General features: G+C 41.4%; 1 protein-coding gene across 12 annotated transcripts in view; it reads left to right on the plus strand.

The window, feature by feature from the left end:
• The window catches only part of CEP112 (centrosomal protein 112), a 415,603-nt gene that overhangs the window by 322,032 nt on the left and 76,903 nt on the right, over positions 1–16,668 (plus strand). For 10 of the 12 annotated variants that reach the window (XM_059907770.1, XM_059907777.1, XM_059907776.1 and 7 more), the window contains 2 exons: positions 696–758; positions 6,867–7,016. The exons of the other annotated variants lie outside the window; for them this stretch is intronic. In XM_059907770.1, the coding sequence (XP_059763753.1) occupies positions 696–758; positions 6,867–7,016 (213 nt within the window). The remainder of the gene's footprint in view (positions 1–695; positions 759–6,866; positions 7,017–16,668) is intronic. 12 annotated transcript variants of the gene reach the window in all.

Here is a 16,668-nt window from a genome sequence, read left to right on the forward strand (position 1 = left end):
ATTTCCGAACGCGGAGGATAAAGTGAAGATCCTGAGGCTTCCAGGGAGAGGGAAAGCAGGTCACACACAAAGGATGGGAACTCGGGTGGCAAAGGAGATCATGGAGTTCTAAGTAATGTGGACTTCTTCTGGGAAGGCCACCCTACTTCCAGGGCATAGAAGTTGTTTGATTTAGATGTATCTGTCACTTCAAAAAAAGAGCTCTTGTGTGTCAGGCAGAGTAGGGCTCAGACCTTGGCTCAGTGAGTCTAAAATCTCCTATCAGCCTCCACCAGGAGGGTCTAGTTCTTTTCTCTTTAAACTAAGGGAAAGGGTGTTAAATTTACCGTCTTCCCTCCCCCACCTCCGATTCCCTCTCCCCTCGTTTCCTCTTCCTTCTCCTCTGTTTCCTCTCTTCCCCGACTTCACACACGTTTGCTGGGTCTATTTCTGTCTCTCCTTCTCCCTTTCTCTTTCCACAGAAGTCTGTGTTTGTCTAATAATTGGCAGGAGAGATCTTTTTTTTTTCTCTTTTGCTTTTTGCTTTTTAAGTGATGAATAGTTGGCATTAGATCAAAGGCAAGCCCTGTGGTTTTCTGGCTGCCCCAGAAGGGCGGTGCAGCTGGCAGCCATCCCAGCTGCCTGGTGATAGGCGTGTGCGAGAGATACCAAGCTCACAGGTCACTGTGTGTGTGTTCATTGCATGTGTTTTTCAGGCCAACAGCAGGCTGAAGCAGATTGAGAAAGAATACACTCAGAAGCTTGCCAAATCCTCCCAGGTAAGAACTTTAAAGAAAAAAAGAGCAAAACCAAAACAAACAAGAAAGAAACCTACCATAAAAGCATTTGTACTTTAGAGCTAAACGTGATTCTTTTCAGTTTTTTATGGATTAGTATCATATTTTTGATGAGTATGCGGATGCTATTAATATTTCAGTCTTAACTTTTTAAAATCAGGCATACTGAACCATTTGAACCGACACACACGTACACATGCGCACACACACACACACACACACACACACTCAGATATTGTAAAACCAGCCTGTGTACTTGAACAAGTCCAGGCTGAAATATATTTCACAAGGGCTGGAGATACACACCTACATTTGTGATGTAAGCGGTTTGATACCATCTGTGCTTTTTTTGCAGTATTCCATTTTGCTGCACCTAAAGACTGCTTAACAACAAGATTCAAAATGGCAAATATACTGGGTTAAATTAGCACCTCAACTGTTGACTCCTTTTGGGAAGAAGAAGAATTACAAGGCCCAACATTCACATCTTGCTGGATGTTGTTACTACAGTAGTTGTAGTGGAAGGCCAGATACTGAACACTTGTCTCTACTTGACTTCTGAAGCTTGGAGTCCTTCTTCTGCCCAAGTTGTTATAATGATGTCCTCTGGCATCATCTAGGGAATTCCAAACATTCCTTAGTTGTATGAGTCATTGTGGAATAAATAAATGCTAATTTTCATCTTACAGATGGATAGATTAAGCCATTTCATTTTGTGGACATCATATCTGATGATTTTTAAAATCAACTTTTCTTAGTATTTTTGCCATGTATAGTGAGATGTGGCAGTCACCTGAAATGTATGTACACAGTGGTAGTACTAGCAACGCTACAACAAAACGATAATGAAATTAAGAATTTTATGGGGCACTAATCATATTGATTCATTCAGTCTTCATTCACAGGAACTCTGGGATTAGAAACTATTACTGACCCCATTTTTCCGTTTGAGAAAACTGAGACTCAGAGAGGTGAGGTCACGCAGGTTAGCAAGTGACTAAGCCAGGACCCAACCTGTCTTTGACATTGGAACGGAAGGTCTTAACCTGACACCACCAGTCTGGCCCAACCCCTCACGTTTTTAATATGGCAAAACTCTGCCGATAATTATGAAATTTCTTAGGTTCTACAGTTATTTCTAAAATGTGCATGTATTATATAATTCACATCCCATTAGGAAAGCAAAAAGTCTTTGTCTAAGTGAAGATGAACGTGTTTATCTAAAAGATGACGGTGCTGTCTCAATGGCCATTATTCCAGGAAATAACATGGGGAAATATCCTTTTTAATCCACTGAGAAAGATTCTTATAATCAAAAGAAATCTTATTACTCCAAAAGCTAAACTAAAACGTGAAAAAAACCCCAGCTGGCCTACCCTTACATCCTGCTTATTTTGCTTTATGTTAAATGGCGGAGGTAGACCAAAAGTGAGATACAAAATAGCTGATAGAAATGCTTAAACACTGAGAGTATTTAAGTTTTACCTAAAGGAAGGTGTGAAGAAGCCTGATTAGTCCATATTAAAGCAAATTAAATGTAAGTTGGGGGGCAGAAAGCCTAAGCTTTGGAGTCCGCAGACCTGAGTCTGAGTACCAGCCCCACCACTTACATGACCTTGAGCGAGTTACCTGCTCTCTCAGGAATCCAGTTTCCTCATGTGTAAAATGGGGGAGTAGTATACTTACCTCATAGGACAGTTTTAAGTATTAAGTAACACAATGCCAGAAAAGTGCTTAGTACAGGGCCTAGGACACGGTAAAGCATTTAACAGCTGTTAGTTCTTATAGGAGCCTGTGAAATCTCAGTGGAGAAAGGAGAGGGGGAGCAAAGAATGAAAACTGTATGCAAGGAGCAAGAACTTATGGATTTTAAATTTATTTCTGGGTGTTCAAGAACGGATCAAATCTCCCTCCAAACTTTGGAGAGGGAAAGCGTTGCTGGGTATTTCCCCATGTAAGGACATGGAGGAGGTAGGGAGCAGACATCAGCTGGGGACAGCTGCCATGTGCTGTGGCCATCGTTCATAAATGAAAGGGCAGTGCAACACCAGAAAAGAAAAAGCCTAGAAAGGGTAGAATAACATAATACAAGATAGTCCACCCTTCTCATAAGAGTAGGATGACCTTACGTTACAGACATTTTGTTTGCCCGCCTCTAAATAATATAGCTATTTATATGCATATAAGTATGTGTTTATGTTTACATCTGCGAACTGGCATTTGAGAAACACTTGTCTCTAATCAAGTCAGTTCAGAGAAACAGAGTATTTGAAAATAAACATTATACAACAGAACTGTGGATGGACTTTTGCTGTTTTCCAGTGATAGTCTGCTGGAATCTCTAACTCATATCTCGGCTGAGGAGAGTGCCAGAAGCAAAGCTGCTTAACTGTTTATCAGATTTTTTTAAATCCCTCTCTCAAAAAAAAAAAAAAAAAGTAATAAGATGAATGCATTAGTAATGTACCTAGGGCAGCATCAGGTTAAATTTGGAAAATATTTTAAACATTTTACTCCCTTAAAGGAAGTCACTTAACCTTTAAGATTTTATCAAGCTCTAGGACCTAGTAGACCATGCACTCTGAACGCTCACAGGCCCAGGACGGCACCCCTCCTGGGACGCTCGGTGTTCACCCTGATGGCAGCGGTGGCACCATCTCTGGGAACACTCCCAAATATAATTTCCATCAGAATCGCGTATTTGTTCTTTTTTATCTTAATAGTACATATTAACCTTGCCTTTTCATCTTTCATGTGGTTTTCCCCACTCATCTGACTTACCTGGTGGCCATTTTTCAAGAAAAATATTGCCATTTTTGCAGGAATGTAGGTAGCTGCGGAGAAATGCTAGCAGAGCCTGCCCATCGCCGAGGGACCGATGTCCCCCCACGTGGCCCCCAAGCTCCCGCTGGCGCAGATCAGAGCCTGGGCTCATGCCCCGTGCCCATAATGCCCCCCTCCCTGCCACTCTTCAGGGTGGCCACCCAGAAGGCATGGGTGCCCCTTTTCCACTCATTTTCTAGGGATCTTCAGTGTTTGCCGAACCTTGCCATGCATGCCTTGTCTATTGTATTTTAAAGAAGAGTTTTATGAAAATCTCAAACTCTACTATGATCTAAAAAACAAGAGAGTTAAAAATGGAATCTTGACCTCTATTTAGAATCCTGTTATTTTTAAGACCTAATAAGACAACTGACATTTATGCAAAGTAGAAATTGCTTAACAATATGATGAAATATTACAGCTTTCATTGGTTGGGTTGCTTACAGTATTAGCCCCAAATAACTTCCCCTTTGCTTCCCCAAATATTAATTTTTAATATCCATATGGAAATGTTCTTATCCACTTCTTTCTCTGAAGCTAATACAGGATAGACATTTAGTTGAGTGGTAGCATTTTGTCTTATGATTTTTAATATGATTCAATCAAACCCGGTGGCGTTTGATTATGATTGTACAGGTCAGTTTTTCTTTTTCTCAGAAACTTTTTACATTATTACTCTATGAAAAGACTAAATTATCTCAATATAATTTGCCAGGGAATTATTTTTTCTTATTTACTATGATTATAGTTCCAATACTTAAATATCTATTGAGTGCCAGTTGTGTGCCCTGAGCTAAGGAGAGAACAGTCTGTTGTCTTATACTCTAGGTCTACAGCCAAGACCTAATTCATCTAGTTAGTGTGATTATTTCTCAATCTTAAAGTAAACCTCAAATCTGCTTCCAGAATTATCCATATTTCAGCCACCTCTCTAAATCCGTCATATCTATCAGTCTATCAATTCATTTATCTATATGAGGTATTTCATCTGAAGTGTTTTGACACTCTCCCTATATCATCTTCATAAGTTTTAAAATATAACTTGCCAAAGATAATCTCATTATTTCCCCAAAGGAATTTCATTATTCCCGCAAAGAATGTTAAGGTTTCATTTTCTACACAAAAGCAAGCATGTTCTCCTCACCCATCATTCCTTCCAAAACCTGCATTTATTTATTTTTGATGTATGCTGTCATAAATCTTCTGAAAAGAAGAGATCCATGTCTTATGTCCTTGTGGTCATTTGAAGAGCCCCCAAATATTTTTTACCTTCAGTCTTGGTCAGTTAGAAGCGAATCTAAATCTTACTAATTTTTAAAGGCACGAAATTACTTTGTACCATAAAAATGCGCTGTGTAATCGTGGTGGTGGTATACGAATCTACACGTGATAAAATTGCGTGACAGAACTAAACACACACGTGCGCGCACACACACGTGCACACACACACACACACACACACACACACACTGAACACATTACAGAATTAAACTCAACACTTCTACCACGTTTCAGTTTACTCAACTTGAAACACTGCAATAGTCGTTGAAATAGTTATTTTTACTATTTGGCCCCATGTTCTTATAAAATATCACTCTTAAGATTCATGCTGGGCCAAGGAAATCTGGCTGTTTCTTATCTCCGGCTCCTCTTGCTCTGTGACTGTGAGTGAGCTGCTTATTCTGCGCCTCAGTTTTTGACATTTACTCTAAGAATTTAACCTTCCCTGTTTCATAGAAGGGCTATGAGAATTAACTGAATTGCAGCCAGAATGGAAACACTTAATCAAAATTCAGAAAACAGATGAAAATATCTTCATTCTCAGTCAATGAATCCCTCTTCCCATTGCAGAAGGTTCAAGTTTGCATTTTAAAATATTCATATATTTTGTCATTTATTTCACACTTGTTTTATATTTGGTTATTTACAAATTCTAAGTGTTAACCTTTGTTACAGTGAGTTTGCTCACTTCTCAAAGCTTAAATGTTCCTTTTTTGGGTAAATATGCTACTTATGTCAGTAGTAACAACTAATGTTTCTATAGCACTTGGCATCTGGAAGACTCCAGACACTTTCTATTTACTGCCTTATGATACTGTAATCTAGTTTTGTCATCAAATAATAGTTGAAAAACTGAGCTTCAAGGAACATATAGCACTAACTGGTCCAGTGTTTCTCACCAACCAGCCCTTCTCCTGTAGACCCAACAGCATAAAGTTCTAACCCAGGACGAAGGTTGCTTCTTTTGTTAGAAGACACAACCATTTCCTGCTTTTGAAAGGTTATCACTATTGAATTTGAAAGGAAATGGGTACATCCAAACCAAAGGAAGAGCAGTGCTCTAAGTAAACCTATTAAAGAAAAGGTCCCTCATCCGATTTGCTTTGAGACCATGGAGGGAACCCAGTCATGGAGAGACCCGATTCTCAAATGTAGAGAATACTACGGGAGCCTCTGAAATGACTCGTTTGAACCAAAAATAAACTTTCATGGATATATATCAGTTAGGAAGAAAGCAACCTATTTAGAACTATATCATAATAAACTTCTCTTCAATACCAAAACTTTGTTTAAAGGGAAGACAAAGTAGTAGCTAGTTAAGAGGAACCGACTAGTACAGCAGTCGACCTGTCTGCAGGGTTCAAATCCTGCCTGTCTCCTGGTCACATGGCATCTTCAGCAACGTCACAGGTTGACCTCTTGCTCTGCCTCTGTCTCTCCATTTATAAAAGATGGGCAATGGCGGTGCTTGTCACACAGTAGTAACTGACACAGGAACTGAAGTGCTTAGCACAGTACACAAGCGTTAGTAAACACTCAAAAATCATTGTGTAGAATTAGGTAACTATGAACCATGAACTCTGTTCATGAGTTTCTTTGGTTATTAGAGTTCAAAGTATTATGAAAGGCAAAATAGTTTTTTTTCACTCTAACAAGTATGTTTCTCAGTAAAATAAATCCTGACACATTTCATATTTTTGAGATCACAGATGTTCTTTCCTCTGATGAGTAAACATTGTGGAATGTTATAGTGGGAACGGCTTCCAAGTATATTTGGTTCAGCAGTTGTTCACCATTCACAGTTTTATTATAGTCTTTTATTGTGTGGAATTTCATGCGTTAGTGTGTGTGATAACATTAATTGAAAATATTTAGTTTGTGGACTAGAGTTTTGCCAAATCCATTCTTTTGTGAAGCATAAATACATATAAAATAGAGGCCTCTCACTGAAGAATTTGAAGCTACAGCATGCTGTTTTCATTTTAGATCATAGCAGAGCTTCAGACGACCATCTCCTCTCTGAAAGAGGAGAGCAGCCAGCAGCGGTTCGCTGCAGAAAGGCAGCTCCAGGACGTTGTACAGAAGTTTGAAGATGAGAAGAAGCAGCTGATTAGAGATAATGACCGAGCAATCAAGGTAATCTGGAGACCCCAGTAAGCAGTGGTACCGGCTGCTTTAATGTGATTAGAAGGAGGGCGGATGGATGCAGGCGTCTGGCTTGCTCACACAGCCTGCAGTGATCCATCCCCTGGACTCTGCCTTTGACGCAGCCAGTGACTCAGGCTGCCTGCCCTCCAAAAGGTCACATGCCAGCGGAAAAAGTCATTTTGGGCAAGCTCAGTCCATTCACATTGAACAAATATTTGAAAAATACCCTGTCCTTTCTCTTGAGAACCACTTTGGAGCTGTCTCTTGAAATCAGAATGACTGTTTCAGCCCAGTACTGCTGGCTAATAAATTCAGAAGTCAGCTTCCAGTTTACATTCTATTCTCTGCCCACATCCTTTCATTATGGATTCGCATAATGAGAAAGAACCTGTTTGAGGTTTGGAATGCCAACCATCTGATGTGCTTTGACACCGTACTGTGTTGCTGCTGAGAACCTAGGTTGTTTCCAAATGGCTTCAGAGGATCACACCTTTAATAGCAACAGAAAACCCCCTGGACCCTGATTCTTTAGGTGATAGGCAGTTAGATCTCAAAGTAGTTTCTTCTTGGCTTCATAGCAGTGAATATTTTTGTAAGTGTCTACATCATGCTGTGTTTAATCTGTGAGGATAAGCATCTGGAAACCTTTATAAATAAGATTTAAAAGAGAACAAAACATTTTTTAAAGAATTCCCAGTAAAAGATTATTTTTCAGTGATTTTACTTTGTTATAACAATGCTTGAAGTATGTAATCATACAAAGCAAAGAAAAATAAAAGAGACATTTGGGTCACTGCCTTTTTCTGCCTAATCCCTCCATCTTTCTTTTCTGTAGCCTATTGTAGGCAATCTGAGTAAGTTAGGGAGAAGTCAGTGTTAATGTCAGTTGCTTTGTTGTATATACCCTTTAAGCCTGGACAGCACTGAATAGAAGAGAAACCTTAAGACATGGACCGAACCTTAGAGGCCAGTATATCCAGCCTCCTCACTTTAGAGGTGAGGACTTGTTTTGTTGTTAATGAGATTTTCCCTGTATTTTTCCATCTGTGAGCGTCTTCTCCCCCTACGTGTGATGAGACAAAAACAGATGTTTCTTTTTCGTATTCTGGTAATTTTAACAAATCTTTGAAACTCTTCATTTATAGATGCAGAGGAAGTACTCATTGATCTGTAGAACTGTTTTGCTTTGCATGAACTGAGCTGACAACTTTATTTAAATTCTTTTGCTATATAAAAATTTCATTTTAAGTGAGTTTCTTTTCCACTTGATACCCAAATACCAAGTGGTAGGTAACTTCCACATTTTAAATAAGTAATTGAATCCTAATATATGCCAAAGGGGAACATTCATTTACTTCATAACAACAGAGTTTCCAGTACTGTTTCTTAAAGATTAAAACATCTTGAAAGAAATGTAATTAGTATAACTGCCTATTTTTAATTAATTTTTTTGCAGTTTTAATCCATTCACCTGTTAAAAGGGAAAAACATTCTGACCCTAATTTCCAACAGACTGTCAAATCATAAAGACTGAAGTTGAAGTTAAAAGATGGCAGTATATATATATGTACATATATATATTTATATTATATTTATGACATATAATGACCAAAACATAGGTACCTGAAAATAATTAAAATCACAATGTAGATAAGACATAGTTAAGTTTTGATTCACTCACGTAGATTATGGATAAAGTGAATGACTTTTTCTTTTACTAACCTATATCAGATAGTTAATGTATTAGGACTTGTTGCCTTGCACGTTTTTTTTTAGGCTATGTCACAAAAAATAATAGGAATAATAGCTGATATTTCTTCAACAAGTAGTATGTACCAGGCTCTTTACCAAACATTTTCATTCACCTCACTCACGTTCCATTGTCTCATTTAAGCTTTATGAGTAATCTTTATGAGTAAGAGTGTTTCTATCATCCCCATCTTACAGATGGAAAAACTGAGGCTCTGGGGTGAAGTAACCAGCCAGAGATCAGATGGCCAGATAACTGGCAGAGCCAGGTTCAAGTCACGGTCTTCTGACCTGACAGCCTCAGCTATTAACTATTACACCAGACCCCTGCATCTACATTGTCTGTGAAAGTGAATCAGTGACCAAGTGCATAACCAAGTCAGGGTGTCGTCACTCTGATTCCCTGTCTGCCTGAATGATGACAGCACTTTTGCAACAGTTGTTTGATCTGGACATTCTAATTGTGTTTGAGTGTTTTGTACACGCAGATACATGGAGGGATAGAGATACTCAGAGAGAGACAGAGTCACCACGAGGCTTGTATTTGGTTTTCTGAGACCAAGTACATTTGCCTGCATGTACATTCAAGTAAGCTCGTATGGACCTCGTACTTTGTAGTATTACGTCTTACTGTGTTTAAGTATTCACTATAAGAACAGTGTGCGTGCTCACTATGAAGTGTGCCTCACCCCACTTTCTGGGTGGAGAACAGAGGGCACAGAAGGCCCCGCGCTCGCTCGGCCAGGGCCTCAGAGTGTCCCGTGGGTAAGGAGGCCTTTCACGAACGTCAGTCTTCAGAGAAAACGGAGGTATCGAGGAGGCCGCTGGAACCCAATTAAAGGGCCACCAGTCTGGGGTAGTGTAACACGATAAAACAGTTCTGGAGAATAATTTGGCAATACCTACCATTATTACATTGCCCGAGAGACGTGCCTAGGCTTTGACCCATTTCCAGAATTTGCCCTATGTGGCAGTTAAAGACTCGCCCTGAGCTTTAGCTAGCCAGAAAGATGCTCATTCTCGCACTCACTCATTTATCTCTTAACTGTTCGTTGATCTCCCGTCATGTGAAAGGCGTCCACAGCTCCGGCATTTTTGGTCTCCTTGCTATACTTCCTTTTCCACCGTAGCACATCAGCTGAAAACTAAGCAATATTGAAAGCGATGTTGGAGAAGGATATTTAAGGATCTTGAAGATGTTCGCAAGATAGTTGTCAATGAAAATGCAGTTTACAAAACAGTAGGTACATATGAGGTCATCTTTGCCCAAAAAAAGTGCATATAAAGAGAAAAAAAGACTGGAATTACATATCAAAATTTTACTAGTGGTTATCTCTGAGTGGTGGAATTTGTGGTAATTTTCTTCTTTTATCTTAGCTCTATACTTTAAGTTATAACAACAAAAAGTGTTTGGTAAAAAAGGAAGCGCCTTAGCCCAGAGGAACCCAGTGGTCATAAGGCAGTCATGCAGCCGAGACTCACAGCAGGCACGAGCCTTGTGGCTAAGAAGCGAGGCCCCTCGCAGAATGGAATTCCTGGAGTGCAGAAGGAGGTAGAGCAATAGAAGTGCAGTCACACGAGCAGATCTTTCATGCTGTCGTACACCCCATCTCGAGAGCAAAAAATCTTCATCACTTATTTACTGCTTTAGTCCACTCCTCACCTTCAGACTCAAGCTTCTAAAAAGAGCTATCTCTACTGTAGAACAAGCCACCCCAAAACTTGGTAGTTTAAAGCCACAGCTGTGTTACGTGCCCACGATCCTTTGGACCAGAGATGTGGGCGGGGTCGGGCTGGGTGGGTCTTCTGCTCCATGTGTGGCATTGGGGCTTGGGGGCCTCGTCAGCATACATTCTCCAGGAAGCTTGGCTGGGGCTGCGGCATCCAGGGTGGGTCCAGACCCCCCATGTCTCCTCGTTCTCTGGGCAGTCAGACCTTGTACGTGGAAGCCGCTGTCTAAGAGTGGGGTTCAAGTAGGTGAAGGCAGACCTGCGCTTCCCTTACGGCTACCGTAGGAGACTCACGGTGGCACTTCCACCGCATTCTATTGGTCAAGCCAGGTCCCAGCCCCGAACCAGGGGGAGGGGAGATGGTGGCCACCTCTCAGAGGGGGGAGGGGAAGAGGTTGGGAGGCCACGTAGATCCCAGCAGTGGTCTGTGCTCAGCGTCCAGCTCCTTCTCCCCTTGCCCGTCACCTGCACAGAATAGTACAGGGAAAACCTGTGTCTGTATCCCTACCACCCAGAATCAACATTGGTCATTAACATCAGGACATATTTTTTAAGAAAATCTACTCTATTTTTGTAAAAAAATGGATAATTGGATATACTCGTAAATAATTCAAAATGCAGGGAGCCAGAAAGGTAAAAATATTTAAAGTCACCACGGGTTTCATCACCCAGAAATAGCCATCTTGGCATTAAGATGAACATCATTTCAGATATCCGACTACATATAAGGAGAAAAGAGAAGGAAAGCCAGAGAGACGTACAGAATGGGTAAATACTCTAGATCCGGTATTTTTTTAGTTTTAGAAAAATCTCAAGTTAATTTTACTTAAATTCAGCTGATGAAAGAAGCTAGACTAAAACAGGAGGAATTGTTAAACTTTTGGGCAGAATTTGATTTGGGGCTGAAAGCTGAGTAGATTAGAATACTCACAGTTGCTCCCATTACCCCTCCTCACCACCTCCTGCCTGGGGTTGTGTTGTATCTTTACAGCGTCTGGGTTTACGATATTCACAATTTGTCTTTAACCATAACCCTTAGTTTAATACCCATGCTATCTTTAAAGGGCATGGTGCTTACCACTAGGCCTTTTATACCCCAGCCTTTTGCACTTCCATTCCCGAAGTTTTTACTTTGATGTGGTTCTTAACTGGCTGGATTTCATGGTCAAGTAGTTCCTTCAAGATTCACGGTACTACCTTCCCTGAGTTTTTCCATGTTTAAGAATGTCTGCCAATGACCTTTATGTTTGAATGACATGTTAGATGGCACAATATACTTGTTTTCATTTTTTCCCCTGAGAACTTATATGTTGCTCATCTAGCAGTTAACATTGCTATGGAGAAGGCTGGGCAAGGTTTGAGCTTTCCCCCACGTCAGTGATTTGCATTTTCTGGGGGATTGCTGGAGCAGTCTTTCCTTATCTGTTAAGTTTAATAGATTAACCAGGATACATTCAGCAGTTAACCAGGACCCCTCTAAACGTTCAACGTCCCATATCAAATGTTTCTGAAACACAGCTCATCTCCCCTGCATCAGTAACACTCATTTGTAGTGTCTCTGCATTTTCTGGAACCCGAGGGAAGGAGAGGGCGAGCTGGAGTAGAGGCGTGCCTGCAGTCTGGTTGGGCTGACTGTTCAGTTGCTGAGTTTGCACTACCTTAATGGGGGGCGGGGGGGCATCATAGAATCCATTGGGGGTTGAATTATCCCAACTTGGTGTGTCTTCCTGAAGGCTGGACACCTTCACTTTCCTCAGAGGTAGACAGCCCTGACTTCTACCTGTTTTCCCACCCATCCCACAGCCAGAAGAGGAGAAAGCTGAGGCTACCCACACAGTGTCCTTGTCTTCAAAGTTGGTGGTATTAGTGGGAAGTCCTGGGGCTTTGTTAACCCTAACAAAGTAACAATTTGGGGACATGGGCAGATTCTGAAGTCAAGTCACTGAAACGCTGTAGTGTCTCCAGAGTCATGTTTGTTTCCTTCACCACAAGCCCTTGAGGGTTTTTTCCTATAATGTCCACCTTACTACCCTATCTCAGTGCCTTAGTGCTTTTCTGCTCATTTTTACTCGTATTTACTCACTTCATTTGGTGTTGGGAGAGGGAAATTCAGTCTCCTGTGTGATCTTAGAAGCCTGTTTGACTCCTCAGTAACATTTAACGAGGAACCTGTGTTAGTCAGCACTTGCCACAATGCTGTGTAACAAACAATCCCCCAAGTTCAGTGACTTGTCATAACAAATATTTGTTTTTCTTAAAACATATCTATGGACCATTAGTGTGCTTTGACTCCAGGCTTTAGATTGGGCTCAGGCCTACGCTACTCGTCTGTACAGTCTCCTTGGACTAGTAGCTGCCTGGGTGTCCTCAGGGTGGGTTACAGGAGGGCAAAAAATGAGCAGGAAAAATGTCCCTGCAGCCTCAGCTTCATTTCCATCCACATCACTGGGGCAGGGAAATCATACACTCTCTCTAGTCTGGGACCATGAGCATCTATGAACAGTGACTTAATCTGCCACATAAACAGGCTCTAAAAACTGCCTTAGCTCCATGGCACTGCTTTCCCAGTTCATCAACCATCCTGAAACCATTTCTCCCATCCCCCATCTCCTCTTCCTCTTTTTGACACTCAAATATTGGTGTTAAGCAAAGCCTCTTCTGTTTTCTTTGTATCTGCTGTCCCTGGACAATCCCAGCCCCTCATGCAAACTTCCATGCAAATGAATTTTGAATCTCCACCTCCACCCAGACTTTTTCTGAGCTCTCAATCCACATTTTTTTTTTAACAGGATGGAAATTTTATTTTATTTTTATTTATTTATTTATTTATTTATTTATGGCTGCATTGGGTCTTCATTGCTGCACGCGGGCTTTCTCTAGTTGCAGTGAGCGGGGGCTACTCTTCGTTGTGGTGCCCGGGTTTCTCATTGCAGTGGCTTCTCTTGTTGCAGAGCACGGGCTCTAGGCACACAGGCTTCAGTAGTTGTGGCATGTGGGCTCAGTAGTTGTGGCTCACGGGCTCTAGAGCACAGGCTCAGTAGTTGTAGCGCGTGGGCTTAGTTGCTCCGCAGCATGTGGGATCTTCCCAGACCAGGGAACCTGTGTCCCCTGCATTGGCAGGTGGTCAATCCACATTTTTAAGTATTGTTGCACAGTTTCACTTGGATGACCCTCAGGCTGTTCAAAGTAGATACACCATAAACTGACTCTATCTTCCTTCCACTCTTCTCTCACCCCAACCTGTTCTTCTTGTACTGATTATAAGAATTAAAGTACCACCATCATCCACTTAGTCACTCAAGTCAGATTCTGGAAGCCCCCTTGAATGAATTCTTTGCCTCCCTTCCCTCCCCAAGGTCAGTTCCTAGAATAACGTCTGCATATTTCCAAATGCACACCCCATCCCCCAATCGCTAGCTCCTACCTTCTTAGACCTTCACATCTTTGACTTTGCCTGTTACAATCCCTTTTTTGTAGAATCACTGCCAATAGCTTGCCCCTCTCAAATCTGTCCCTCAAACTGTTGATAAAGTGACCTTTCTTTTTTTTTTATTTATTTTTTATTTTTTTGCTGCATCAGGTCTTAGCTGTGGCACGTGGGCTCTTAGTTGCGGCACGCGGGCTCTTAGTCGTGGTGCGTGGGCTTCTCTCTAGTTGTGGCGTGCAAGCGTCTCTCTAGTTGTGGCATGCAAGCTTCTCTCTAGTTGTGGTGCGTGGGCTCCAGGGCGCGTGGGCTCTGTAGTTTGCAGCATGCAGGCTCTCTTGTTGAGGAGCGCGAGCTCAGTAGTTGTGGCACACGGGCTTAGTTGCCCCACGGCATGTGGGATCTTAGTTCCCTGACCAGGGATCTAACCCGCGTCCCCTGCGTTGGAAGATGGATTCCTTCCCACTGGACCACCAGGGAAGTCCCATAAAGGGACCTTTCGAAAACACAAATATGAGTATGTGGTTTGCTTCTTAAAATCCGTCGGTGGCTTTCCATTGCCCACGGGATGAAGTCTACCCTTGTAGCATGGCATATGAAACACTTCACCACCTAAACCAGTGGTTCTCAAGGTGTTGTCCTCAGACCCCTGACCCCTGTGGGCCCCTGAGATCTTTTCGGGGGCTCCGCAAGGTCAAAACTACTTTCATAATAGGACAAAGACATCAGATGCCTTTTTCACTGTGTTCACATTTGCACTGATGGTATAAACGCAGTGGAGGATAAAACTGCTGGTGTTTCATCATGAGACATGGCATTGACACTGAACTGTATGAACCTAAACATATATTTTAAAAATAAAAGTAACTCTTTTTCCAAAGCAAGAAAAAACTACTGTATGTAGTCGTTTTCTTCACCACCACATACTTGTGCTTTAAAAAAAACTGAAATAAAGAGTATTAATTTTATTAAATCTCAATCCCTGAGAACACATCTTCTAACATTAATAGGAAGTACACATAAAGCACTCCTGCTGCATACTGAAGTAGGATGGTTTTCTTGAGGAGAAGCAGCTCTGCATTTGTTTGAGTGTGAGCTGAACTCTAGTCACTTGGAAAGAACGATTGACAGGCAAACTACGCATATTCTGTTCTGACTACCTGGCAGAGGTTTTCTTGAAAATGAAGGAAGTGAGTCTGACACTTCAAGGACAGCAACTGCCTATATTGTTGCTAATGATAAAATTTGAGCTTTCAAGCAAAAATTAGGAACTTGGAAAACTTATACCATCACTGCAAGCTTGACAGCTTCCCAGTACTTGAAGACTTTTCCGACAAGATCAGTGGTATTACTAATGATGTGCACGGGAAGAAACAGGAAAGAATTAATGAAGTGTATCAACATTTGGAAGATTTTTATAACTCTCTGAACCAGTGTTTTCCAAATCACTGTTGTTACAAAATCACGCATAGGTGAAAGACCCATTCAAAAAACAAAGTGGACCAGTGGATTTTAATGTTAACAGTACACAAAGTTTACTGATAGAGTTTCAGATTCCGCATGGCAGCTAACATTTTTAAGAAACTACCGCTTGTCAATTTTTGATGTAGTCACAAGGAATACCCACAGTCATCTGAAAGGTTACTAAACTACCCCTCCCTTTTCAACCGCTTACCCGTGTGAGACTAGATTGTCTTCCTATACTTCAGCCAAAGCAACATCTCGTAAGAGACTGAATGCAGAAGCAGAGATGAGAACCTAGCTCCTTCTGCTGAGCCAGGCGTTGAGATTTGCAAAAGTATAAACCATAGCCACACTCCTCACTAGTTTTTTCTTGCTTTGGAAAAAGAGTTACTTTTATTTTAAAAATATATGTTTAGGTTCATACATAATGGGTTTATTACTGGTGTTTTTAAATGAATTAATAAATGTTTTAATAGTTAATTTTAATTTCTAATATAGGGAATATCAGTAGGTATAACCCACATAAACAAAACCTCTTCGGGGTTCTTGATTTTTTAAGGGTGTAAAGGGGTCCAGAGACCCATAACTTTGAGAACCACTTGTCTAGGTGTGGCCCTTCTCTCCACTGTATCAACAGCCAGCCCTCAACCTTCACGCTCTCTGTGATCACACGAGCTCCGTGTAGAGTCCTTTCTCTTAAGGTTTCAATGTCATCTTTCTGTGAGGTGTCTGAGTGAGAAGCCCATGCCAGCCTTGCCCCTTCCTCTAGTGAAGTTTTCGCTGCACTGTAATGGTGGTCCCCAACCCCTTATCCAAAACCTAGAATGTGTTTTGCAAATCAGCATCTGCAGGTCTAGGGAGGTGGTGTACTGCTTGTCTTTATCTCCAGGTGGGTCTGGGACAACACGCTGCACCCAGACTCGTGTGCAGAGTGATGCATATGAATCCCCCAAACGGGACAGATAGGAACTCTGAACACCCTCACAGCGTCAGTCAGGTTTTGTTGCTGCACAAGTTAACCGCAGCCTTTCAAAAACCATTCATGGTTTGAAGAGGGTTTGGGGGCAAAGGGGAGACTGTGACCTGTACTTGATTCCTTCTCTTTATCACCAAGTAGACTCTAAGCCTCTTGAGAGCAAACACTTATTGAAGTTCATGGCTTAGTGGAAGTTCTAGAAACATACTGAATGATGAGTAACTGAATGATGTTACCACATAAATCAAGGCTCTGGAAACTTTATTAAACTTTATTAAACTTAATCATGTCACTTTA

Source organism: Balaenoptera ricei, chromosome 20 (assembly GCF_028023285.1).
Source record: "Balaenoptera ricei isolate mBalRic1 chromosome 20, mBalRic1.hap2, whole genome shotgun sequence".
NCBI lineage: Eukaryota > Metazoa > Chordata > Mammalia > Artiodactyla > Balaenopteridae > Balaenoptera > Balaenoptera ricei.